The sequence below is a fragment of the Eurytemora carolleeae genome, unplaced genomic scaffold (genome assembly GCF_000591075.1).
Source record: "Eurytemora carolleeae unplaced genomic scaffold, Eaff_2.0 scaffold380, whole genome shotgun sequence".
In the NCBI taxonomy this organism is placed as follows: domain Eukaryota; kingdom Metazoa; phylum Arthropoda; class Copepoda; order Calanoida; family Temoridae; genus Eurytemora; species Eurytemora carolleeae.
Window position 1 is genome coordinate 375,170 of NW_019396454.1, and position 27,741 is coordinate 402,910.

Consider the following 27,741-nt stretch of genomic DNA (forward strand, 5'->3'; position numbering starts at 1 on the left):
CTGCTCTTCTTAATTATGTTTTTCTGTAGATCTTTAGATGAACATTTTAGCACTATAAAGAACTTTTTGTTGGCTTTTGTTTTGAAGAAGTAATTGGCAAAATTTATATAGAAATTTGCCTGAGAAGTGGGTTTACGACTTCGGGTTGCAAAGAAATAGAGATAAATAAACTGAGTTTGTGGCATGGACTGAGTTCCTTTTATAGTGTTCTATGTGTAACCTGGTTTTTGATTTATTTAAAAACACGCGCGTGGGAATGTAATTCACAGTGATACAAATTTTATGAAAAAGGTAATGAGCTGAGTTACTCTCGATGCGCTCTAATGTACGGAAAATGTCGTCTCCTAAGAGAGATAGAAAAAATGCTTATTTGACGTCACTCTTGGGGGTGGGGGTGCTAAGTCAATGTTAGGTATTGTCCCAAAGGTATTTTCCTAAGTGGAAAATTCCCAAATGTGCAATTTCCCAAGCGGCAACTCCCCAAAGGTTAGGTTAGGCCTTTTGGGGCGCCGCATGCTGCAATGGGGGGGTATAGAGCGCTGAGGCTAGCACAAACTAGGGAAAGGGGGGGGGCGAGCACTACGGCTAGGACAGACTTTGGAAATTGCTGCTTGGTAAATTTCATAGTTGGGAACCTGCCACATGGGGAAAATACCCTTGGGAAGTCACCTCTTGGGACAAAACCTTTGGGAAATCACTTTATCAATAAAATCAAATGTTGATATTACAAGAGTTGACATCTATCGACCCAATACACAAGAATCTCTGGAAAGAATATTTTCAAACGGGTAGGTTACCCTACTGCTTTGTTTTGTTTTCTGAGTAGATTACTTCACTGAAGTTTTCTACTTAAACTCTTTAATAAATAATTTCACTTTATGTTAAAAATTATTTTGAATGTTCCTTGTTAAGTTAATAATTTAGGTTGAAAACAAATTATGGGATTATTATACTTAAACTTATATTTTTGATTAAGTTACTTTGAATATCTAAACACAAGTTTTTGGAAAGAGAAACTTTGAGGAATTATTTTAAAATAAATGAAATCATTTTAAATTTATTATTTCAAGTTTCACAAACCAGACACTTATGCGAACAGAGGAATAGAAAACATTACAGAAACCTCGGATCTCATTATAAATAAGAAATTAATTAATATTAATTTATGATAATAAGTTATAAATCCTTAAAATTTATCAATTATTTATTTTTATAACCTAACAAATTTCCTTTTAACTTATTTTAACAAGCTTCAAATCAAGAAATTGGTTTTAGTTAAAAGAGTCATTTTAAGATATTCTATTGAAAAAATATATATTTTAATTATAAAGTATTTAGGCCCTCTCGGATGAACCTACCCTATCTTAGGAATGGTTTGCAGCATTGCATTACAGGTTTTAGGCTTCAGGTAAGAATACAATTATGATATATTTTGGCTTTCTTTGTCTGTTTGTTTGTTTTTTTGGATATAAAAAAGTCAAAAAAGGCTAGAGCCGTTCGAGGGTTTATGGTAATTTAAAAACAACATAATTTTAGCAACTATATGTGGAAACATGTTTCGAAAAAGACATTCATGAAAAATATAAGACAAAGTAGAATTAAAAAGTCGCATGGGAAAAACCATTCCCCACATTATTCTAGTTTATTAAAGGGAGTGACCGGCTATGTAAGGTATTTGAACTGAGTATGCAGTGTTCTGGAAAACTTCTTTCGGATTCATTTGAGACATATTAAACTTTTAAAAGATCTGTAAATCCTGAGTTTGAGCGCAAATTTGACGTTCAAAACTTCTACTTTGGGGGTGAATACGTTTTCAGAATTAGTTTTTTTAGATCACTAAATGAATCCGAAAGGAGTTTTCCACAACACTACATACTCAGTTCAACTACCTTACATACTCCCTTTAAACATGTTTGAGAAAGATAATATGATCATGATAAATCATTAAATTCCCTAAAGGGGGAGAGGACGTATGGAAAATTTCCATGTTTTCATAGTTTTCGATCTGAGAGCTGGTTTTAACATGGTTTAAATCTCCAGGCTCTATTCCCGATGAAAAGAGAGGAACAAGAATCTGATTTCAAGCCAGCAACGGTAAATTTAAAAAATATTATTATATATTTCATAAACCAAGAACTTACTTTATTGAATCAAGTAATTTTCACTTCTATAAAATAGAATACTAAATCATTTTAAAATTCAAGCATTTCGTATTTGATCGACGACATGACTTTATACGCAAATATATTTGCAACCTGAATTCTGCTTGCTAGCTCGAACAGTCGAAGTTTGAAATATCAAAGGTTTACACCATCAGGTTGCAACTATTTTAGAAAATTTTATTTAATGACAATTTTTTTGAGCACAAATTCTGTTTTTACGATATACTTAAAGCATACCTAAATTTGCAGTTTGAAAATCGAAAAAACCGCTCCCAAAACAAACCCACATTTTTCTGTAAATTTAATGCTAAATTGAGATTCGGAAACCTGAAAAAATTAAAGAATGGATTCAAACTGAACAAGAACTCAATTAGTTTTATATTGCTTCTTATTCATTCAAAATGAAAAGAAAATTTTGAATGGTTTTCGAATCATTTTAAATAAAAAGAGGTGTGAATTTAATGTTCTGGAAAACTTTACAAAATGCTTTTAAAATTAGATTACATTTTCTATTTATGATAAACGTCTCAACGGTTTCACCGATCGAGCACAATTTTTTGTGGCAACTGACGTGACCCCAAAGAGGGTTTATGGGTAGTCGAAATTAAAATTTTTTGTTAGGGGAAAAAATTCGACTTTCAAAATTTAAAAAAGAGGCACAAAGAGCATTAAAAGCTAAGTTAAATATTAAATATCAAAATATTAATAGATTTGTTTGGTCCATATAATTCCTGGTTTTATAGGAAATTATCAAAGAAATTTCCTTTTCTATTTTTTTTCAGGATTACCAAAAAGTTAAACCTGTGACTGCTAGAATAACTTATATCGAAGCAAAGAAAAAGAAACAAAAAGAGCAAAAGAGAAAAAGAAAAACGGTAAAAAATGCAAATTTTTCTGATTTACAGCGGTTCCCTTGAAAGCTGATTTATCAAGAATGAATGAAATATTTATGTATTATTTCCAAAGAGAATAGAATATATATTAGAGGGGAATTTAATAGAAAAAAGTGTAAAACGGCCATTTTTTTGTACTGTTTCCAAACTGCAGGTGTACTTCACATATTTATGCTATATAACCTTTTGGGCCCTGGAATATCATTTTATAGAAAATCTAAAATTAGTATTAAAAGAAAACCAAATTATGAAATAGGCTGGTTTATAATTGACCAATGATCATTTCACATAGACTCTATGTCTTTCACTTTACAAACGACATGATTTTCCGTTATAAATATAAACAAATGATGTTTTTTATTCACCTAATTCATTTAAAAGTTTATTTAACAGCTTTAAAATATTCGAAATTGAAATGGATAGTCTAGGGAACATACTGTATTATAATGTACTCTACAGCATATAATTTGTGAACATTTACTTGATTTGTACACTTTGAACTCCCTTTCAGGCTGAAAGGGACTGAAAAAATTCATACCGAGAGATTCTCTAAATTCTCCTCTAATATATATTCTATTCTCTTTGATTATTTCTGATTGTGGTTTCTCTTCAAAAGTGACTTACGGATATCTGTTGTCAGAATTAATCACTTTTATGCTAGAAAAACGACAATATCTTCCACATTATGATTAGATAAATGTTTAAATTGGTAGCGCTGTAAATTAAGATTAAACCCTCTCTAAATGGAGGGTCACGTGAAATTACAATAACAGTTCCTTTAAGACGAAATCTTTGAGACAAGGAACAAAATACGACGACATTAAGGATTCCTTCCTGGAGGAGGAGAGAGAAGAGGAGGACTGGTTGGTGCCGGAGAAACCAGAAACTACGGTAAATGCGTAGGATTTGAATTCAATACAACAAAAAAGTGATTTTATAATCTATAAATTCAGAGGCCGAATTTTAAGATTTTGAGCCACGGCTTAAATTTGAGACGCGGCTCAATTATGGTTGTTTCCGCTTAGAATTGTATTCAATGTTGGAAGATGTAAGCCGACGCTCAATTGAAACCGTTCTTAAGCGGATTTGAGAAACGGCTCAAATTCATTAAATTCGGACTCAAATAAAAGTAAATTTCACGTAAATTAAAATCTAATATATTTTAATCATAACTCACCCTCTTAATCGAACAAAAATATTTTGAATTTCTGAAACTTAGAAAATTTAGAGAATGCAGAAAAATATAAAATTTAAAGAGCAAGGAGCAAGACAATAATACAAGGAAAGTTATTTCAGAGGTGTACGCAGTTTTTCTAATACAGAGTACTGTCTTTGGGCGGAAAAGTAAACACAAGACGGATGTCACAGCCTGACACGGAATCTATTTTCACAAAAATAATCTATAAAATATTCTGGTCTTAGGAAACTATTATGTGAATTATCAAAATTATTTGCTTTAATTACTATAATCCTCCTGGGATACTAGACGAACACTGATGCATCTATTCTTGTTTACAAATTACGCCCAGAGAGAACTGGTTTCAATATGTACGCGGAGTATACACGACCGCAATTAACTTTCCTTGCATTTATAGTACCTTGACAAGTGGAATGTTTAATGTGTTATCCTTAATCTCTGAAAACTCTTGTTAATTTGAAGTAACACCCCAACTGTCAGGCCGGTAGAACAAGTACAGTATGAAAATACAGGCTTCTAGAGAATCCCTGTATTTCAAAAACTAAATGTAAAATGTAAAATGTAAAACTACGTTAAATCACCTAAATTTATAAAATTGATATTTTAAGCACAATAACTTAGTAAAGGTTTACTGTCACCTACCATGTTAAAATTGTGTCTAAAATAACATGTTGTCATAGAAGTCAATTCAATAATTTGGAAACTTCCCAAGACAAAGATTTTTTATTTAATTTTAGATGACTAGTAAAGAACTTGAAGTTTATCATATCAACAAGAAAATACTTGATCTAGGTACCAATTATTACTTTTATTATCATTGTCATTATCATTGTCATTATAATTCTCATTCTCATTCTCATTCTCATTATTATTTTTATTATTATTAACGTGGATTTAACGGTTCTGTCAATATTTCAGAAAACTGTGAATTTTAATCACAATATTGCCACTTTTACATAATTTTATAGCCTTTTATCTTAAATACTTTTTTATTGGCATACATATGAATGAAAAAATATAAAATAAACAAATCTGTAAGTCTAAAGACTGTTGAGTTATAGCCAAAAACATGTTTGATTTCAAATAAAAGAAACCGAATGCTTCTTTCTCTCGTTAGTTCAGGGTGTAATATTAGTATTAGTATTAGTATTAGTATTAGTATTAGTATTAGTATAAGTATTAGTATTAGTATTATCATTATTATTATTCTTATTAGTAGTAGTATTATTAGTATTATTAGGCATAATTAAATTTTTTTACACTTTTATTATTATAATCTAGAAATGGTTTATGGAAAGATAATAAAAAGAATTCCGTTGTCCATGGAAGAGAATTCTCCTCCTTTATCTCCAACAAGCTCAAGGGGAGATCAAATATAACAGTTTCAATTCAATTATGAAGATTCTCCATTACAGTACTTAATCCCTCAAATAAAGTTATCTCTACAGGAAGTGATACAAAAATCTGAGAAACTTTCAAAATAGTTTATTCTTAACATTTGCCTCCCTAAACTAAGCCAAATTCTGACCCTTCCTTGCTCATTCTTTTCGCTCCTTTCCCTTCTACTCCCTCTTTTCCTTTCTCTCCTTACTCCCCCCCCCCCTAGCTGAGATATATGTAAACAACTAACTGAAAAAAGGTTGTTTATTTTTTTTCCTTGTATATTTTTTCACGATAAAAAGTTCGCATGGTTTATACACAAACATGGTATGATCACCAAGGGATATCAAAAGGAATTAAATTAATCCCCAGGTCTGCTGTCTGCATAAAGTGGAGATAAATGCTTGAACCCGAGATTCAGAACACAAAAGCTCTGACTTTAATCCATTTGACTAAATAAGTTCTATCTATCTCCTCCAGGACTGCAGCGTTATCAACTCAAACTAATTTGGAAACCGCCGAGGAACAAGAAATCTATGAGTAAGTATAGAAAAGATGGTCAGATATTTGAAATTTAATCAACAAATTGACCAAAGAGTTAGAACTAATACTTTGCTAAAAATAAAATAGAAATTTGACATTTGTTGATAATAATGGTTTTACAATTAAATTGGTCTACTTTATTTAGACAAAAGTAAATTTTTTCCCCTAAGGATCCATTTTCTGATGATGCATATTTTTTAATCTTAAAATTCATATTAGATGAACTGCCGGGTTTAAATCTCTACAGTGAGAAGCAGAAAAGTTTATAAAAGAAAGACGACTTTAGGACTCAAGTTATGATTTAGAACAGTAAAATGAACATGAGACGCAGCAAATAAGCAGTGTAAACAGACCAATTTCACTTAATAATTGATTTTGAACTTTACCAATAAACTCTTTGCTATGTAACAACATTAAATACACTTAATTATTACTTTCATGTCGTCTTCCTATTCCACAGTTTTCTGGTTCTCGAACTGTAGAAAGCTTTTCTTAAAAAGAAGTAGATGTTAGTTCCACATTTTTTAAAAACATATTTCGGTTTGGGTTGACTCTCCTCAGTTGTTGAGATGTTTCTGTCAGGAAGATTAAAACAAAGCTTTCCTTTCTTGATAATGACTAAATACACTCTTCTTCTAATATTTTGATCTTTGAGTTTGAAAAATGATATTTCAGACCAGCTGATTGGGGAAATCAGAAATCAGCTGAATCTCTCGTTAGTCAGAGAATAAAGATGGATGCCGAAGCCGGAGAATCAATCAACAAATCAAGACGTAAAGCGGGGAAAGGCAAACGCGGCATTGTAAAAAGTTGGAATTGATCGGAGGAGAAAATACTCTATTTGAAATCTGTTGTCTTAAATACCAAATTTTGTGTATCTCTTGACTATGACGATTTTCAACAAATTTTGAAATATTAAATGAATAAATAAATGGTCATGAATATTTATTACAATGTAAGAGGAGGGCGCATATTGCGCTGTTATCACAATACTGAACAATCGCACATTTCAAATAGAAAAGATAGATTAAATATAAAAAGTACAACTTTGTGCAATTCTTGTGGCTTTATACGACTAAGATAGAAAATGAAATGCAATGAATTCTAAAAGAAATTCCCAGAAATCTCCGAAAATAGACGGAGAAAATACGGGAATGTAAAAACGATAAAATTTAGTATCCGGACATCTCGGCAAAGGTCTGCTCGAGCTCCTCAGTGATTGCCTTGAACTTCTCCTGCTCTCCGACAAGCTCATCTTCTAGTCTGTCAACCTATAGAGCCAATAATTAGGTCAAAATAGTGTTAAAGGACTTGTAGTTATCATTCATTTTATGTGACCCTACAGAGTGGGTTGTTCGATTCACAACATTACCCTTTAACCTTTTTAATTATGATTAAGAATGAATAAGATAGCCTTGTTTTTAGGGCTGAAAATTTGAGATTTTCAATCGCGGTTTCTCTATTCAGAGACAGCGAAGGAAATTGGCAGAATTACAAACTTTTCAAGGAAGAAAAACATTGTTATTCCAATAATGTTGTGAATATGCTATTTTATAAACGGAGGGTCACCTTAAATATCGTCCACTGTCCCTTTTCAGATAAAATAGAATAGTGATTTAAGTAAGTTGTTATACTGTTAATTACTAGCAGTAAACTGCACGTTAGAAACTGCTAGTTCAGTTAATAACTTAAATATTTTAAAAATTTAACAGCTCATTAGAAACTGCTCTCAAAATTCCAAAACCTCTACAACAATATGGAAAGTGAAACAAACAACACAGAGCACCTGTGTCATTTTAACATTTTTCTTAAATAAAATGTTAAAATGTGAATTTGTTTTATGTTTAAACATTGTCTTGGCTAGAATCCTACATTTTGAGCAGCTTTTAACATAGCTAAAATATTTCAAATTGTCTGAACCTCCCTTCCTCTCCCTCTTATCACCTTAATTCCCCAAATTTATCCATAGCAGTCCTGAATAGAATGCATTGCGTAGCATACTACACATTACAGGGCTCAACAAATAAATTCTTCAAAAATATCTTAAAAACTTTTCTCTTTCTAATTTAAAGCAATTGTCACCGTAATTCTAAATGACTCTCCAATTAAAGGTTCACAACTGATTTGCACTTTTGTCAAAATACTGACATCTTTTTTTGGTTTAGTAAAAGTTCCTTTAAACCTTTATCTGATTAATAATGTGGAAGATACCGTTGTTTTTTAAGCTTGAAAAGTGTTTAATTTTGACAATTTTCTCCATCAGTTCTGAGACATGCGCAAGACACATTCAAGAGAAACCACAGTTGAAAATAATCAATTTTCCAGGATCGAGGATGATAGATTTATAATACATTCTTGACTAGAAAATGCGTTTAAGGTTACTGTTGTTAATCTGACATGGCACTAAATAAATGGAAGGTCAATCCCTAAAGCCTTTCTTTAAGCTGTCACAAATTGCACAATACCAGTTGATAGTATCAAATTTTGGTTTGGAGTACAGTAAAATGTTGTTATCATTATTTCTTACCTCCTTCTGCAGCTTTTGTACGGACTTCTCAGCAAACTCGGCTCTAGCCTCAGCCTGCTTCAGTCTAGCGGTCAGAGTCTTGATCTGTTCCTTGTAGGACTGTTCTCTCTGGTTTGCCTTCTCCTCAGCAACCTCCAGGGACTTCAAGTTGTTGGCAACAACTCTCAACTCCTCCTCCAGCTCCATAATCTTGGTCTCTCCGGTCTCTGCTCTCTCCTCAGCCCTTTCGAGATCTGTCTCACATTGCTGGAGCTTCTTGGCAACCTCCTCGTACTTTCTATCAGCTTCCTCGGCCTGGTTTCTGGCATCCTTCAGCTGTTCTTCAAGTTGTGCCATTCTCTTCTCATCCTCTTCGGCCTTATTCTGAAGAACCTTCTTCATACGTTCGGAGTCATCAGCTGCGGTTGCAGCCTTGTCCAGCTTCTGGTTGGCGATCAGGAGTTTCTCTTCAGTCTTCTCGAGATCTTCCTCTAGTCCCTGGACTCGTCTGTTGAGGGCATTTACCTCAGCCTCAGCGGCCATCAGGGACTTCTCCTTCTCTTCCAGTTGGAGGGTGATCAGGGAGAGACGCTCAGCAGTAACATCAAGCTCAGTCTCAAGCTGTCTAGCTTTGTTCATGAGCTCAAGTACCTCCTCCTCTGCCTTCTCTGCCCTGAGCTTCGCAACTTTGCTGGCCTCCTCACAGGCATCGCATCTAAAACATTTCATTTTATAAATATTGCAAAAAGCAAGTTTTTAGTACTTTTGTTAAAGACTGTACAAGACATGCTAATAATCTTATCAAAATATATTACAATTAAGCTCTAAACAATTATGGTTGGCCAGAATTAAAGAAAGACAAAGATCAATCAATTTTGAAAGTTGGATTTTTCCAACAAATTTTACTTGATACAGGGTGTCCCGCGAAACACTACTGATGGTGAAAAGTTTTTTTTTCTTTTTTTTTTCTAAAATTTGTTATGTTCAGTATGGATGGTCGCACAGCAAAGTACTCAGAAGGATAAGGTTAAATTTGTGCAATATTATTGGTACGAATTTGTGACCTCATAGTATACTCAAGCTTTGATTTACGCACAATGAGAAAAGTAAAAGTTACAAGTTAAACGTTTTTGTTCTTCTCAGAAGCTCTTCAATAAGGGGTGTTATGATTGAAAACATGTTAGATTTCAGTCTTAAGTGCAAGTTAACCTGTCACAAGCGTTGTCCTTCTCCACCTTCATGGCCTGCATCTTCTTCTTGATCGCCTCCATAGTCTTGATCTAGCTGCTCGCACTCTTTTGCTAAAAACAGTTTTTTTTATTTTACATTTTATTTTTAGAGATTGAAGACGCAATTTCATGTGAATTTCCATTCGTACAGGGGGCCATTTTCGGTTTACAAGGGTACCCATTAACCACAAGGTTATAATGCAAGGAAAGTTAATTGCACTTGCGTATACTCTGCGTACATATTGAAACCAGTTCTCTCTGGGCGGAATTTGTAAACAAGAATAGATGCATCAGTGTTTGTTTAGTATCCCAGGAAGTTAAAAGCATTAAATTTTGATAATTTTGATAATTCACATAATAGTTTTCTATGACCAGAATATTTAATTGATTTTTTATGTGAAAGATGGATCCCATGTCAAGCTTCAACATCCGTCTTGTATTTACATTACCGCCCAGAGACAGCACACTGCAGTGCAAAAGATGGTTACACCTCTGAAATAACTTTCCTTGCATTATAACCTTGATTAAGCCTATATGTCTAATCAAGAATGCATGGTTTTTAACAACATAAGGAACTTAAAGATTTCTGCTGTGGAAACATTGGAGAAAAAATGTCGTTGAAAGGTTTTAAGGGTTGTGAATCGGGCATAACGACAGCTTGTTAAAAAAAAGTTACGGAAATGATTGACAATAATTCTTTTTTGAGCTTTTAATAATCTTTGAATAAGTAGTCTTTGGTTGTGGCTCGGAGATTTATCGAGAAACTTTAGAAAATCAAAATATTTAGAAATAGTCGAGAAAAATCAAACAGGCCTGGGGTTGATAAGACTTAATTTATTTTTTCGTTTATCAAACATACATTTTTGTTATTTGAAATGAGCTTTAGGAATAGGTTGAGTATAGATCATCATGATTCGATCAATTTTATTTATTTCCATTTAATGTTTCAAGATATTTTTATGGTGATGAAAACCTTTTTTACTAATCCTGAAAATTCGGTGCCTTTTTCTTCGGCTTTTGTCTTTTAAAAAGATGGCGTGTATCAAGCACTCTTTGCATAAACATCGAATAAAGCTAAAATGAATCCTGAATCCTTAGTCTGCCCTTTTTGATTTTGGCGAAGGCTTCTTATGATTAGAAAAAATATATTATTAAGATCTGAAAAGTACGGTAATCAAATTAGCAGGTTTAAAAACGAATGAGATAGGAAAATGAGTATGTTTAAGAATTGGAATAGTTTTAGAGGGACAGAAAATGATTAATATTTGTAATTGTGTTATGAAATGAATAGGTTTAGAAGTACAGGGTGTCCCACGAAACATGACAGTTGGTAAATAGTTTTTAATGTCGCCTATCATACACTGTATTAGACTCCTATATATTTTATTATTGTCTTTTGGTATTGAACAACTTAACAAATTATGGAAGAAGACATTCTAAACTATTTACCAACTGTTTTGTTTTGTGGGACACCCTGTAGAAGAAAGTATTAGGTTAAGAAAATAATGAATTCAAGAAATTAATAAATTCAGATGACAATTTAGTTAGAAATGAATGGGTTCAAAGATAATTAATTCGGAAAATAAATAGATATAGAATATAATAAATAAAAAAATTAATAGCTGTTCAGCTAGGATATTTGATTGAGAAAATTAGGTTTAGACAATTATTAATTCAAGAATAAAGCTAGAAAACGAATAGAATAGTAAATGAATAGGTTCAGAGGTTACTTGCAATCCAGGTTTGGATAGTTTTGATAAATCAATTTAATTCTATCTTTTTATTTCCCAATCCTTGATAAAGAATGAATATTGTTCTGACCTGACCTGAGTCGAAGCAGACGGTCGACTGTCGGGTTCCTAGTTCTCCAGGTTCCAGGTAAGCTCCGGGTGGGAGGATAAGCATGGAGAGAAAGGAACCGCGACGCGGTCAACTTCAATTGTTTGCATAACTTAAATACGGAGGATTCTTGCTCAATTAAACCTCTTTACCCAGTTTAAATATATCAATCTACTTCGAAAACAGATTTTAGCTTTCCAAGAGCTAGAAACTACTGATAAATTTCTTTTAATACATGGTTACCAACAAAGGATTAGACTTTAGAAGCGATTGTGCTTCTCTGTATCTGTAAACTTGTTTCTGTTTGCTAAATCAGAAAAAAGCCATTTAAACTAAATTCAAGGCAGCAAACTTGAATCAACGCTGGGGTCGTCATATTTTAAGAGTTTTATGTCGTCTTCACAGTCGATCATTCTTTATAGGTAACCCTGCATTTCTTTCTTTTCATCTATTAAAATCTTGTTAGCAATTAGGTAACAAATTTGTTCGTGTTAAATGTTGATTTTGTATTAGTTAATTTGGCAATTTAAATGAAGTAATTTTTGTGTGTGTGGGGGGAGGGGATAATTATCAACACTAAATAATTGAGGTTAATCATTCTTTTCATTCAAAATCCATTTAATAGAAATATATGTATGGGTACCGCTGTAAATCCATTTAATAGAAATATATGTATGGTAGGAGTACCGAATTGTAAATCGGGCATTGTCGTCTTTGCATGAAGGGTCATTTGAAATTACGCTCATAAGTATTAAAACACATTTTTGATTTTTGATCTTTTCAATCTCAAAATTTCTTTAATAAAAAGAAATAAATAAAAACATATCAGATTCTAATCTATCCTTCAATATACTATAGTTTGGCGTGTCATTGTTTTACTTACTTTTTTTATTCAGTATTTGTAACCTTTTATCAGGGATCATGAATCATGATTAACATAATCACAATTACTAGAAATCTGTGGAAAAAGTTGACTATGAGGTTAAAAATCCAATGACATTAAAAGACAAAAAAGTGCAGTATGCGCATATATGGATCACGTGAAACTAACAACAAGTGCATCCTGTTCATATGCATTTTAGAAAATTTTCAGTAGTGTTTTTTTAATTAAAAATCCGTCCAAATTAGCGTTATTGATTTCATAACACTGTTATTTTGGTTTGCAGTGTTGCATTGTTGGACAGAAACCGAGAAGGTTCAAGTCTTTTTAGATTTAATTTTGTTCAGAGCTTTAGAGAGGGACAACATTTAATTTAAAAAGGCGAGAACCTTCGAGACACAGAGAAAATTTAAGTCCAAAAACTGTATAGCACGTGACCACGTCGTGCCAAACTAATAGTGTTATAGGTAATTATTTGAAACGTTTGCGTACTTGTCTTATTTCAATGGTTATTTTTATAGATCAAATACGCTTTGAAACAAAGCAGAAGTAAAAAAAATAAAGTCGATTTCAATTGAAAAAATTATTTTGGAAATATCCTAAATTTATATTAAGAAAATCCAGGAACCAATCAATTAACTGTACAGCAAACGTGCTATATACTGTACTGCTAATTTAACTTTATAGCACGTTTATTACGAAATTCACGATGAAATGATAAAGAATGATAAAGTACACAATAGTTTCATTAACAGCTATTATGTAAATATCCCAACAAAGGAGGGTCTCTAAACTACCTATACGTCGGTTCAAATTACTGATTCAAGGTTAACGGTTCATGAGGATTTAAATCGTTGATTTAGGATTTGAAACGGCTTTAGGTATAGTGCAGTGACCTCTCCAAGCAATTAAATTTGGTCCTAGGTAAAACTGGATCCCATTGTATGCTTTACAAAGAATACTGAAAGTAAAAAGCTTAAGAAAATGTCTTGATAGTTTCTCTAATGAAACTGTCGTTGTAAAACAGTGATTAGCCCGATTCACAACGGTACCTTTGAAACATATTAATCTAAAAATACTAGGACGAACACGTCCTTTGCCTGGCTTGACAAGTGTTTAATTCTGATAATTTATGTTCCTCCTCTGAAGCAAGAAATTCACAAGCCACTTTAGCACAGTAACTAAAAACTATAAAAAAAAAGATTACATGGATCTCTGAATAGTATATAAAACATTTTAAAATTTTACTCCTGAACTTTGAAGATTACAAAATAAGATGTATGAGATGTATGCCGTGGATTTATTTCCTTTAATTAGTATAAATGACAAGTATTGAGTATACAGGGGTTAGAGAGGTATATGTACAGAATGACCGGACACTAGAGAAGAGAAATCTTTGTTAAATCTTTAAATTCTTGAGATAACCAGGATTCCAGAACATTCTGTAGATAAAGAAACAAGAAGGCTGAGAACAGGCTAGGAGACCGAGCGCTGCGGCCATGGCTGTGAAAATCAGTAGAATATAGTCTTTTTAATTTTAAGTTGAGAGAAGACGACATTAAATTAGTTTTATGATTCTGTTTTTTTGAGGCATTTCCGTGTTGAGTCGTTTCCGTGTTGATGCGTTTCCATGTCACCACTGCTTTCACTGTACAGTTGCTGTGTCCCATGCTTGATGGACTATTTAAAGTCATAAATTGATTTAAAAGTCGTCTTACTATTTCAGAATTTTCTAGTTGTCACTGCAAGTAAAATTCATAAGAATCTAAACTGTACACAACATACCTAGTAAACTCTTACTGATATATTTCGCCACTTATCACTCTGTAAAATGTTGACTCTATGTGAATTTACAATTAATCTGATATGGTGGTATGTCGAGAGAACTATCGATCTCTTGGACATGGAATAATAATTGTTCATATTAGCATCTTTTTGGGTCAATTTTTCTTTTAATTAAAGGAAGTGTTTGCGAAAAATGAAAGAGGCCATAGGCTTGCGTCGAAAAATATTCGATGGTGACTCCCTGTAACTTTTGTTATTATGCAAAAAACAAACTTCAAATGGACACTTCGCTATTTTTAGTGGCCCTTAATTTCTAATTTGTAATTAATCTGCTACAAATTGAAGAATTTGAAATATTGAATAGCTCATACAGTGGTATAGTCGGACAATATTGTATCTTGTGAAATATATCCCAGTAGCCTAGCTTAAATGTCGTTTTTGTTATACCAGTGCCGATAAGTGTTAGAAAAACTCTTGCATGGTGATGAAATCAAGTTATCAAACTTTCAATAGACTGTTCACGAGTTTTACAAGTTTTGAAATTTACTTCACCCTCTGAAAACCAACTGCTCTTTAACACTGTTTTAAACAAATCCATGAAAGAATGAAAAAACACTGTAAGAATTAAGAAAACATTATTTATTATTGAATGGAGCAAGGAAATCTAATGTATCATTGCCAGCTATATCTTCTTCATCATGTTGTTGTATTCCTCCTCTGGCTGAGGATTGATCAGGTTCATGATTTGGAAGAATAAGGCGTAGTACCGACTCAACACCTAAAAGGACAATTTAGACATTTGACAAAAGACATTAGAAAGAGCGAGGAGAGGTTCGAGCAGGGGAGTTTCCGCTCTTCAAGTACGTTCTCACTACATTAGGTCGAGTTTGTTGCTTGAGCTAAAACTTATAAACTTTATGTAAACTTTTAAACTTAATGAAAACAATTTATTATCTTAGAAAAAATTTTCAATCCGGTTTAATGATTCAAACACCATAAAAAGAAATAAACTAAGAAATAGTTGAAGAAATTTAATCCTCTGAGGGAAGAAAAAGGATTGAGAAACGGAATTAGCATACAGAAGTTTCAACCTTAGTTTGAGTCTAGGTGCGAAAGATGTAAGGGGGGGGGGAGACAGTATTTAAGAATTTTACAGTACTCGATTTGAACTGCTCAGGAACTGGTTTATTGTAAATAAACACCAGAGGGCAAAACTTAAAAGAAATTTACCGGGTATCCAAAACCAAACCTGGCCTCGAAACCGGGTTAGCTCTCTTAAGTCTGGGTTTGACTTTCGTAAGGGTTTCGGGAAACTCCGGAAACTCAGAATGTTACGGGGCAATACCTCAAAATGAAACCCTTGTATAGGAGTAGGGTTACGGCTGGGAAAGTGAGTTTCGTAGTGATTGTGGAACATATGAAGCACCATTTCTTCGTATTTATGCTTTAAATGGCTTCATATATGTTCCAAATACTTGATCAGTTAAGATCTCTCTCTCTATAGACTCGATATTGAATAGAGTACAGTCAAATCGAACTTAAAAACATTTTTCTGTTAAAAGTGAATACAGTAATTTATTTAAGTTTATCTTCTAGCAGGCCCGTAACCAGGGGGGGGGTGCAAGGGTGCAGGTGCACCCCCCTTTCTTCGAAAAGAGGGGTGCAATGACGAATTTGCACCCCCCCCCCCTAGTCCCATATAACAGAAATTGTTTTTATAAGTTTCTAAAATCTAGTTATAAATTATATAGCCCGAGTAAGAATAATAATAGCAATAGACTGCTGAAGAAAAATTAACATTAATCTACCTAATACATTAAAACAGTTTTTTTCAATAAGTCCTGTAAATTACTTTTGCTTAAAAATCTTAGTGATATTGTAAAAATTTAGAATGAAACAGAAAAAAAAATTGTAGGCTTAGAAATTTTTTTTAATGAGATCCTTGTGCAAAAAAAAACTTTTTTAAGTTTAATAAGTACCAAAAATATTCTTTAAACTAAAAGAAAGTCTCAGCAAATTCACAAATGTATCTGATGACATCACACAACTACAGATATTTTAAAAAATCTGTAGCTCCACCTTTCTGGACATTATAAGAGTGTAAATTTAAATCTTTCCTTGGATGGGCCGACTATTACGCCAAAAAACGGATACCAATTTGATCACTTTCAAGTGCGTAGCAGCTTTATTCATAAAACACCACACCTGGAGACTCCAACGACAGCATATTTTAACCCAGTTTCCTAGAGTTTCAAAATACGTTTTAAGAACATGAAACCCGAACTCTGCAAAAACCCGGGTTTCAGGAAACCGGGTATCGTAGCGAGTTTTATAATTTTCTTAAGTTTTGCACTCAGTTGGTAAACGAACCCAGCTTCCTATCCTGTTATTGTTTTGATAAAACAAGTTTAGTACAGTTTAGTAGATTAGTGAAGTCTAGTGAAGTCTAGTGAAGTCTAGTGAAGTCTAGTAAAGTCTAGTAAAGTCTAGTAAAGTCAAGTAAAGTCCAGTAAAGTCTAGTAAAGTCTAGTAAAGTCCAGTAAATTCCAGTAAAGTCCAGTAAAGTCCAGTAAATTCCAGTAAAGTCCAGTAAAGTCTAGTAAAGTCTAGTAAAATCTAGTAAAGTCTAGTAAAGTCTAGTAAAGTCTAGTAAAGTCTAGTAAAGTTTAGTAAAGTTTAGTAGATTAGTGAAGTCTAGTGAAGTCTAGTGAAGTCTAGTGAAGTCTAGTGAAGTCTAGTAAAGTCTAGTAAAGTCCAGTAAATTCCAGTAAATTCCAGTAAATTCCAGTAAAGTCCAGTAAAGTCTAGTAAAGTCTAGTAAAGTCTAGTAAAGTCTAGTAAAGTTTAGTGAAGTCTAGTAAAGTCCAGTAAATTCCAGTAAAGTCTAGTAAAGTCTAGTAAAGTCTAGTAAAGTCCATCAAAGTCCAGTAAATTCCAGTAAAGTCTAGTAAAGTCTCGTGAAGTTTAGTGAAGTCTAGTGAAGTTTAGTAAAGTCTAGAAAAGTCTAGTAAAGTTTAGTAAAGTCTAGTAAAGTTTAGTTAAGTCTAGTTAAGTCTAGTAAAGTCTAGTAAAGTCTGGTAAAGTCTGGTAAAGTCTGTTAAAGTTTAGTAAAGTCTAGTGAAGTCTAGTGAAGTCTAGTAAAGTCTAGTAAAGTCTAGTAAAGTCTAGTAAAGTTTAGTAAAGTCTAGTAAAGTCTAGTAAAGTCTAGTAAAGTCTAGTAAAGTCTAGTAAAGTCTAGTAAAGTCTAGTAAAGTCTAGTAAAGTCTAGTAAAGTCTAGTTAAGTCTAGTAAAGTCTAGTAAAGTCTAGTAAAGTCTAGTAAAGTCTAGTAAAGTCTAGTAAAGTCTAGTAAAGTCTAGTAAAGTCTAGTAAAGTCCAGTAAAATTTAGTAAAGTCTAGTGAAGTCTAGTAAAGATTAGTAAAGTCTAGTAAAGTCAAGTAAAGTTTAGTAAAGTCAAGTAAAGTTTAGTAAAGTCTAGTAAAGTCTAGTAAAGTTTAGTAAAGTCTAGTAAAGTCTAGTAAAGTCCAGTAAAGTCTAGTAAAGTCTAATGAAGTCTAGTAAAGTCTAGTAAAGTCTAGTAAAGTCTAGTGAAGCCTAGTGAGGCCTAGTAAAGTCTTGTAAAGTCTAGTAAAGTCTAGTAAAGTTTAGTAAAGTCTAATAAAGTTTAGTAAAGTCTAGTAAACTTTAGAAAAGTTTAGTAAGGTTTAGTAAAGTGATATTACGACAAAGTCAAATGTGAACACAACGTTTATCCCCCGCATCTTAAACCTATTGTACTTTGTTTTAAGTGATGAATGATTTTTAGAATAAACCACAAAGGATGAGATTTCAGAGACGACCGTACAGAATTTATATTGTCTGTTTCCTTATATTCATGATTGTTTAAAGAGTTTCAAGTCGTTTTTACAGTTTCATTTTTTGTGGGTAACCCTGTAGGAGAAATTAACCTTTTTAAATACCTGATGAAGAATGAGGCCCCTTGGTTCCCTGAAACCGGAATAGGTCTACACAATATCTACAATTCCTTCCCCTCGTCTCAATCAACTAAATATTCACAGTTCGATGACAAATTTTGGCTTAGTTTCATTTACCATAATACTTTTGCTATAAATACTTTTGTCATAATTACATTTGTCATAATTACATTTGCCATAAGTAACACTTGCCATAAATTACACTTGCCATAAGTTACACTTGCCATAATGGTTACACTTGCCATAATTACACTTAAAATATTTTAGTAGAGATACCTGTTCTTTAAGTTGTATTGAAGCTTGACACCATAGTTTACATCCTCGTACAATCAGCTGCACCATACAAAATCTTGAAACGGAGAGGTCGTCAATTAAGAAATTTTTTAATTAATCATAATGGAAAATGTATTTACTGCATTGCTCAGTGCTCACGTCGCCCAGAATCTTACGAAAACTATAAAGGAATTTTATTTTGAAGACGACATTTTAACTCTAAAATGTAAGGCTCAGGGGCCTGTTGCTGAAAGTAGTTTGTTGCGTAGTATGTTAATTGTTAAACTTCCAAGATTTCATAACCATATTATGTGTTAAAGTTGCTTTTAATAAACTTGAAAAGTTCTAAGTTAAAGACGACCCTTTAAAAGAAAACTTTGTTTTTAGGCAAAGCTATAACGTCATAATAATACTAAGATTTCAAGCCATTTTATTATGCAATTTTCTATGTTTTGTAGATTTTGAGGGTTTCTTAAAAAATTAAGGCATTATAGAAAAAAAGACGATTAAAAAGCCCTTACTTTAATTTTTCATAATCATCATTTTTAATTCTTATGATCCATACCTAGAAGGTATTATACTGCCAGATCTTGAACTGACTGATTCCGCACTATTATGATCCAGAAAACAGGTTTCAGAAACTGTTTCCCGGATTTCTGATAACGTCAGTCCTGGAAAGGAAAGTGCATCGTTTTGGGGTCCGTTTTAAACATCAAAGATATTTTATTTTAAGAATTTGAGACGCTTATCCTCTTTCAAATAGCATTGATAAGTTTGCTTATTACACTTAGCTACATTTTTATACCAAACAAAACCAATTTTCTAAACGATTGGAAAAATCGTTTTGGTTAATTTCTTTAGTCAGAGAATTTTTTTGCACAATGGATTAAAAGCAAACTTATAAATAATCTGATTCTTTTGTGTGATTTAAATCTCAGATTTTTAGAAGACATTTAAAGACAAAAACAACTTTATATTTTCATGCATTTTGTATTGGGTGTTTTTATCCAAAGAAATTATTAATTTGCCATAAAAATCACATGAATGACTTGAAAAATACTATATCTTTAAAAAATCCATGTTTGTTGAAAGGTTTAAAAATAATTTTGTTTTGAATATGACAATGACAAACGATAATTTCTTTGACATTTTGATAATATTAACAAAAATAAATACCTGAAATACTCCTTAAAAAACTATGCTGGCTGGGGATTGAAGAGCAAAATTCAAGTTCAGGTACATGTACGGGTTTAGGTATATGTTCAGGTATAGGTTCAGGTACTTGTTTGCTTTCTCCTTGAACTTCAGGTACTTTACTAAGTACATAGTCAAGTACATCTCTAGCTGAGTATTCAGCTTCATCTCCTTCAGGGATATCAATGATCTCTTCCTCCTGGATCTGATCAGCTAGACTTCCATTCATGGACATGGTTCGAATACAAGATACACTTCCTCCAATCATTACTCTAAAATTTCAAATTTATTTCAGATTTATACTTTTTACAAATCATTTTAATTTTAGAAATGGAATCTCTATTAACATGAAACCAAAATAGTCTTTGCTTTTCGTGACGGATTAATATCAATAGAGAGAGAGGGAGGGGGTGCAGGATCGCCATGTGCCCCGCAAAATGGCCTTCAAGCCCATGTTTGTAGAAGAGTATTTAAAATGACCTGGCGCTACCCCTAAACGTTAGAATAAATTTATTTTAAGTACCCGACTGCGAAAACAGAGGCTGGGAGACCATTTTACGGGGCTCATGGCGTCCCTGCACCCACTACCTAACAAAGAACGTGAAAAATTTCTTCACAAAGCCTGAAATGATTTAAATCAGACTAAAATCTATGCCATTCTCTAGTACTATCCAGATAATACCAATGTTGCTGACCTGACACATGTTTTGAAGGGAAGGTTAATAATGGCACTCTTTACTGCTTCAGCATCCCGAAGTACAAATCCAACAATATTAAAGGAAACAGAAACAGACCGCGGTGGATGTTCGTTCCCGCCGAAACAACCAAACTTTCTATGCAAAATAAGAAGGGCCTGAATACTTGCCACAAAACTATGATCATCTTATCTCTTTGCACCTTTGATGTATCAAACAATAACCAATTGATCTAAGAATTCAAAATTTAAAATATCAAATCTCACTATATCAGGGAGCTGATGGAAAATATCTGGTTTCTTGATTTGATACAGTGAAACCCATAATAACGAATACATCGAAAGAATTCATCAAATGTCGTATTCTTCACTTTCTGATAATGGAATGTTGCAGATATTTAGTTTTTTAATTAAATGATTATATGGAACTCTTTAAAACTGTTCGCGCATATTCATGGATATTTATTTATTTTCGCAAATACTGAAATTTACTTAATATACAGGGTGTCCCACGAAACATGACAATAGGAAGACGACTTGAAAGTCGTCTTTGGTATTTGAATTTATTTGTGACATTTAGTCTTCTATCTACTTTAACATGTATGATTCTTGAAACAATTATCACATAATTCTCCTCGCCCTGGCATTTCCAAAAAGTGGTCTGCGTTTTTTGTGCTTTCAATATTACCGGAGATATAAAGAGTTTGGTTCAGATTTCAATTTTGTTAAATAAAAGCAAAATTGTCGAAATCTGAACGAAATTCTTCATATCTCGGGTAATATTGAAAGCACAAAAAAGGCAGACCAGATTTTGGAAATGGCAGGACTAGGGGAATTTTGTGATTATTATCTCTAGTAATTTACTTCTAAAATTAGGTTGACAAATAAACGCAGAAAATTATATCAAAAATCAAGACGACATTCAAGTCATCCTGCATACTGTCATGTTTCGTGGGACACCCTGTAGTTAAAACTAATTGAAAAATTGTCAAGACGACATTTGATAAATTTTTCCGATGTATTCGTTATTAAGGGTTTCACTCATAGAGAATAGAATAAATAGAGAGGAATTTAATGGAATAAAGTGTAAAACGGCCATTTTGTTGTACTGTTTCCATACTGCAGAGCCCAAAACTTAAGACAGGGTATCGTTATGAAAACCAGTGTTGGAACCCGGGTTTCACGAATGGGGTAAGGCAGTTTTGTGGATATGAATATCTTTGTTATGAAATATTATTTTATTTAGTTTCTTCATATTCTCCATTTTTTTCGAATCTCTGAAATCAAATCTACGCAAATGTTAAGACCTCGAAAAGGAAACTCGGGAGTTTCGTTCAACGATACTCTTTTAAATTTCGGGCTCAGGTGTACTTCACATATTTATGCTATATAAGCTGTTGGGCCCTGGAATATCATTATATAGAAAATCTAAAATTATTGTTAAAAGAAAACCAAATTATGAAATAGACTGGTTTCATAATTGACCAATGATCATTTCACATAGACTTTATGCCTTCTACTTTACAAACGATGATTTTCCGTTATAACTGTAAATTAAATGATGTTTTTATTCACCTAATTCATTATAAAGTACTCTACTGCATATAATTTGTGAACATTTACATGATTTGTACACTTTGAACTCCCTTTCAGGCTGAAAGGGACTGAAAAATTTCATACCGAGAGATTCTTTTAATTCCTCTCTATATATTCTATTCTCTATGGTTTTTCACTGTATGATATGAGGATATGCATCATATAAGAGGATATGCATTTAATGAGAGGATACGTATCACATAAGAGTTAAATGTATCATATAATAGGATGTGTATTATATAAGAGGATATGATATCATATAAGAGGAAATGTATCAAATAATAGGATGGATATGCATCATATAAAAGGATATGCATCAAGAGGATATGCATCATATAGGAGAATATGTATCATATAGGAGGATATGCATCATATAGGAGAATATGTATCATATAGGAGGATATGCATCATATAAGAGGATATGATATCATATAAGAGTTAAATGTATCATATAATAGGATGTGTATTATACAAGAGGATATAATATTATAAGAGGAAATGTATCAAATAATAGGATGGATATGCATCATATAAAAGGATATGCATCAAGAGGATATGCATTATATAGGAGGATATGTATCATATAAGTGAATATAAACCCCATCCTTTCATTTTGAAAAACTTACAATATCTTCTCTCCCCAAAAGGCCATGTTGGACTGCCAGGAGGTCCGGAACATCTCCACCACGCTGTTGGAGGCTTCAATCTAGAACAACATAAGCAAGGAAGCTCCGTGGCTTAGTCAGTAGCGGCACATGTTACGAAACTTGGGGGAGGAAGTTTTCACCCTCGTCCCAAGATTGCAACCAAAATTGCAATCTATATAGAAATGAACATCTTGCTTGTTTCCCGCATTCCGACCCGCGACAGATTCAAATACATTTGTCGTCAAAGGTTATTAAGTTGAGTGACATAACATGCAAACCTGCCAATACTTAAAAAAGGGCCAGGGTGATGTATCATTTAAGTATGTTCTATGAAGAATTTTGGCCTGGGTAGAGTTTTATCAAACTTTTTTAGTTTGCTTAGGTTGGTGGTCAACACCAAATTCCATAACCTACTATAGAAACCCTACCTGTGCTCTGCTGGATACAGTGGTGGTTTCTAGTGGTGATATAAACCTACTATAGAAACAATACCTGTGCTCTGCTGGATACAGTGGTTGTATCTAGTGGTGATATAAACCTACTATAGAAACTGTGCTCTGCTGGATACGGTGGTGGTTTCTAGTGGTGATATAAACCTATTATAGAAACAATACCTGTGCTCTGCTGGATACAGTGGTTGTATCTAGTGGTGATATAAACCTACTATAGAAACCCTACCTGTGCTCTGCTGGATACGGTGGTGGTTTCTAGTGGTGATATAAACCTATTATAGAAACCCTACCTGTGCTCAGATGGATACAGTGGTGGTATCTAGTGGTGAAATAAACCTACTATAGAAACCCTACCTGTGCTCTGATGGATACAGTGGTTGTATCTAGTGGTGATATAAACCTACTATAGAAACCCTACCTGTGCTCTGATGGATACAGTGGTTGTATCTACTATTTCGTGGTGATATAAATCTACTATGGAAACCCTACCTGTGCTCTGCTGGATACAGCGGTGGTATCTAGTGGTGATATAAACCTACTATAGAAACCCTACCTGTGCTCTGCTGGATACAGTAGTGGTGATATAAACCTACTATAGAAACAATACCTGTGCTCTGCTGGATACAGTGGTTGTATCTAGTGGTGATATAAACCTACTATAGAAACAATACCTGTGCTCTGCTGGATACAGCGACGGTATCTAGTGGTGATAAAAATGTACTATAGAAACCCTGCCTTTGCTCTGCTGGATACAACGGCGGTATCTAGTGGTGATATAAATCTACTATAGAAACCCTACCTGTGCTCTGCTGGATACAGTGGTGGTATTCAGTGGTGATATAAACCTACTATAGAAACCCTACCTGTGCTCTGCTGGATACAGCGGCGGTATCTAGTGGTGATATAAACCTACTATAGAAACAATACCTGTGCTCTGCTGGATACAGTGGTTGTATCTAGTGGTGATATAAACCTACTATAGAAACCCTAAATGTGCTCTGCTGGATACAGCGGTGGTATCTAGTGGTGATATAAATCTACTATAGAAACCCTACCTGTGCTCTGCTAGATACAGTGGTTTTATCTAGTGGTGATATAAACCTACTATAGAAACCCTACCTGTGCTCTGCTGGATACAGCGGCGGTATCTAGTGGTGATATAAATGTACTATAGAAACCCTACCTGTGCTCTGCTGGATACAGTGACGGCGGTATCTAGTGGTGATATAAACCTACTATAGAAACCCTACCTGTGCTCTGCTGGATACAGCGGCGGTATCTAGTGGTGATATAAACCTACTGGAAAACCCAGCATCGCCCGGAAAAATCTAGAAATAAAGTTGCGTGAGTTATAATTTATCATAATAATTATATAATTATACCTGGGTTTCATTCGTGCATTCAAGATGGGAAAATTGATTCTCAATCTAAATATTTAACATTTTTCAAAGACTGTTGGAATTTAAGCTTAAAGGGAATGTGTTTGTACTTTAAAGTGACTCTCTCTTTAAATAGGGCAAAGTGTCCGATTTACAACGGTGCCTTTTAACCTTAAACTGATTAAATTGTGGAGGATATCATCGTTATTCTTTCTTGAAAAGTTTGTAATTCCCAAAATTTTCTTAATTTTTTTTTGTAAAGTTAGTCACGTTTTAAGAGAAACCACACTTGAAGATAATCTGTTTAAAGAGAGAAATCATGGATATTTCATTATTCTTGATTAGACAATCTAAATACATTAGTGATTTTATGACTGAACTCAGAGGAATGAACAGAAAAAAAATAGTTTCTATTTAATTGTAAACTGTAATCCAGTATCTTTTAAAAAAGAGTTGTTTATGTCCAATTCTTTAAAAGGTTTAAATACCCCTCCTTAAACAAGCCGTCCCCTCCCCCCGATTTAAGCAAAAGTTCGTTATATAGATCGACCCCCACCACTATACTCTATACACATACATCTAAACAGTTTGTTTTTAATCTTTGTAACAGAAACAATCTCAAGGAATAATAATTGTCTTAAAACATCTTTTTTAAAAGTGAATATTTGCAAATTATCTTTTTTCCATCTCATAATCTGAGTTCTTTTCCCTTATGCCCATTTGACAGCCCAGATTTTTATTTTGAATAATCTTTTTTGTTTGTTTATTTTCTTGTGATTTTTTTTTACAAATTTTAAATTTTTTTTTATCGATTTTGATGGTTATTATATCGTTAGAACTGACGAGGGTCAACCCAGACCGAAATATATTTTTAATAAATGTGGAACTAACATCTACTTTTTTTACTTTACAGAGATTTGGTTCATCACCATCACCAAATTAAAAAAAATTTAAGGTTAACGTTGGGTATTGGAAATGCCATCACTATAACTGTAGGGCCACTTAAAGGTACGTCTACAGAACTTTAAGGAAACCCTTGGATTTTAGGACAATCTTAAACTTATAATTTTTCTCATTTTTATCAGAGATTCAATGGGTCTGTAATTAAGCCAATTTCTGTTTTTCTATAGTCTATAGAGCTTACTATCAAGACTCAAGAGGGTCGATTTTTTAAACAAATAAATTTCCTCACATATAAAAAATAAGTGTACAGTCGTAAATCATTTATGGAACTTTTTAAAATAAAAGATCCATAACAAATCAGCTGACAGTCCCTTTATCTATCTTAATCTTAATTACCTGAATAACCTTGAGGTTGGAGATAACACAAGGATAACCTAAAAAAAACTTAAAAGCTCAGAAATTTGATTTGGTTTGTATACAGTGTTCATCACAAAGGGTTTGTCTTAAGAAATTATTGTGCAGAGTTTAATCACTCTTTTCACTTTACAAAACCATAAAAAATATGTTGTCTGATTATCAAGCATGAATTGATTTAAAACTTAGTAAAATGATGATATTTCTAATACTATATAGGTCATGTTTACAGCAAATATTTAAGTGAAATCAAATGCCTTGATTTTTAAAAATGCAAACATGTTTCCCAAAAAAATCTACCTATTAACCATACCTGGAATCAAGGCTTTCATGCTCGCCATTCTCTCTCTTTCAATATACATCTTAATGGAGACACTTCTCTCTTCATCCTTATCCTCATCCTCATCCTCCCTAATCTGTTCATCCTCATCCTTATCCTCCCTAATCTGTTCATCCTCATTTTCAGCGTCCACCTTACTTCTCTCCCGATCTGTGATCTCGCCAGTAAGAGAAGTATGATCACATACTTTTAACCAAACCCTAAACAATTAATCCTGAATTACGTAAAATATTTATTTTTTTGCATAAAATAATATCAAGGAATTGTCACTGAAATAAAGAAACAAACTATTAACTGCAGTAATCTTTAAATTGTCAATATTACATTTCGTCAATCTAACAGTACGTTAAGATTATACTTTAAGTTCCAAAATTATAATTTAATTTCAATATCTTATATTTGGGTTTCAAGATTATAATTTAGGTTTCAAGATTATAATTTAGGTTTCAAGATTAAAATTTAGGTTTCAAGATTATAATTTAGGTTTCAAGATTCTAATTTAGGTTTCAAGATTATAATTTAAGTTTCAAGATTCTATTTTAGGTTTTAAGATTCTAATTTAGGTTTTAAGATTCTAATTTAGGTTTCAAGATTCTAATTTAGGTTTCAATATTCTAATTTAGTTTTCAAGATTCTAATTTAGGTTTCAAGATTCTAATTTAGGTTTCAAGATTGTAATTTAGGTTACAAGATTCTAATTTAGGTTTCAAGATTCTAATTTAGGTTTCAAGATTATATTTTAGGTTTCAAGATTATATTTTAAGTTTTAAGATTATAATTTAGGTTTCAAGATTCTAATTTAGGTTTAAAGATTCTAATTTAAGTTTGAAAATTATAATTTAAGTTTCAAAATTCTAATTTAAGTTTGAAAATTATAATTTAAGTTTCAAGATTATAATTTAGGTTTCAAGATAATAGTTTGGGTTTTAAGATTCTAATTTAAGTTACAAGATTCTAATTTAGGTTTCAAGAATTTAGGTTTCAAGATTATAATTTAGGTTTCAAGATTATAATTCAGGTTTCAAGATTCTAATTTAGGTTTCAATATTCTAATTTAGGTTTCAAGATTATAATTTAGGTTTCAAGATTCTAATTTAGGTTTTAAGATTCTAATATTTTAAGATAAAAGTACCTGATCCAAAACTGCCCAGTATGCTGCTTCATCTCGTTACAGCATCTATCCCTCTCCCACCTTAAAATTCGAGTTCATATTAATAATTTTGTTATATAGTATTTATAATGTAAGAAATTGATAGAACAGGAGGGGGGAGGGGAGGGTGTCCAAAAAGCGTTTTCTTGGATTGACCCTAAATGTTTAATAAGAAATAATATAAAAAGTAAGAAAATCAACGATTGTATGCAGTCCTCCGCAATTTTTGTATTTTTAATTAGTCCCCATAAAATATAGATGTGTGTCACTCTTGATTTTTTTCTTCTAAATAGTACCTCCAGACAACTAT

The 27,741-nt window shown here is 32.7% G+C and overlaps 3 protein-coding genes across 3 annotated transcripts in view; 1 reads left to right on the forward strand and 2 right to left on the reverse strand.

Moving 5' to 3' along the window:
• The first annotated feature begins 577 nt into the window (after nt 1–577).
• LOC111703574 (uncharacterized) lies at nt 578–7,118 on the forward strand. The gene is made up of 9 exons (XM_023475556.1): nt 578–788; nt 1,339–1,408; nt 2,041–2,094; nt 2,945–3,037; nt 3,881–3,946; nt 4,991–5,045; nt 5,535–5,616; nt 6,114–6,173; nt 6,852–7,118. The coding sequence occupies exons 1-9, from the start codon at nt 643–645 to the stop codon at nt 6,994–6,996; spliced, it is 771 nt and encodes a 256-aa protein (XP_023331324.1). The 5' UTR covers nt 578–642; the 3' UTR covers nt 6,997–7,118.
• LOC111703573 (tropomyosin) lies at nt 7,107–11,837 on the reverse strand. The gene is made up of 4 exons (XM_023475555.1): nt 11,733–11,837; nt 9,892–9,983; nt 8,704–9,397; nt 7,107–7,447 (listed from the first exon to the last, which is right to left on the reverse strand). The coding sequence occupies exons 2-4, from the start codon at nt 9,951–9,953 to the stop codon at nt 7,349–7,351; spliced, it is 855 nt and encodes a 284-aa protein (XP_023331323.1). The 5' UTR covers nt 9,954–9,983; nt 11,733–11,837; the 3' UTR covers nt 7,107–7,348.
• A 3,202-nt stretch (nt 11,838–15,039) lies between these two features.
• Nucleotides 15,040–27,741, reverse strand: part of LOC111703575 (uncharacterized) — a 13,216-nt gene continuing 514 nt past the window's right edge. Inside the window, exons 2-13 of the mRNA XM_023475557.1 lie at nt 27,414–27,473; nt 26,255–26,481; nt 25,924–25,961; nt 24,628–24,672; nt 24,496–24,573; nt 22,773–22,852; nt 20,552–20,689; nt 19,839–20,128; nt 19,228–19,333; nt 18,666–18,738; nt 18,375–18,459; nt 15,040–15,193 (exon numbers count right to left, since the gene is read on the reverse strand). Coding sequence (XP_023331325.1) covers nt 15,051–15,193; nt 18,375–18,459; nt 18,666–18,738; nt 19,228–19,333; nt 19,839–20,128; nt 20,552–20,689; nt 22,773–22,852; nt 24,496–24,573; nt 24,628–24,672; nt 25,924–25,961; nt 26,255–26,481; nt 27,414–27,473 — 1,363 coding nt within the window. The 3' untranslated portion in view covers nt 15,040–15,050. The remainder of the gene's footprint in view (nt 15,194–18,374; nt 18,460–18,665; nt 18,739–19,227; nt 19,334–19,838; nt 20,129–20,551; nt 20,690–22,772; nt 22,853–24,495; nt 24,574–24,627; nt 24,673–25,923; nt 25,962–26,254; nt 26,482–27,413; nt 27,474–27,741) is intronic.

Bases quoted from the DNA above. Each gene is read 5' to 3' on its own strand.
- LOC111703573 (XM_023475555.1), bottom strand. From the start codon at position 9,953: ATGGAGGCGATCAAGAAGAAGATGCAGGCCATGAAGGTGGAGAAGGAC. The intron at 9,398-9,891 runs GTTAACTTGCAC...GAAATGTTTTAG, and splicing joins AAGGACAACGCTTGTGACAG to ATGCGATGCCTGTGAGGAGG. The intron at 7,448-8,703 runs GTAAGAAATAAT...TTGGCTCTATAG, and splicing joins TACAAAAGCTGCAGAAGGAG to GTTGACAGACTAGAAGATGA.
- LOC111703574 (XM_023475556.1), top strand. From the start codon at position 643: ATGGGGAAAATACCCTTGGGAAGTCACCTCTTGGGACAAAACCTTTGG. The intron at 5,046-5,534 runs GTACCAATTATT...ATTATAATCTAG, and splicing joins CAAGAAAATACTTGATCTAG to AAATGGTTTATGGAAAGATA. The intron at 5,617-6,113 runs GGGAGATCAAAT...TATCTCCTCCAG, and splicing joins TTATCTCCAACAAGCTCAAG to GACTGCAGCGTTATCAACTC.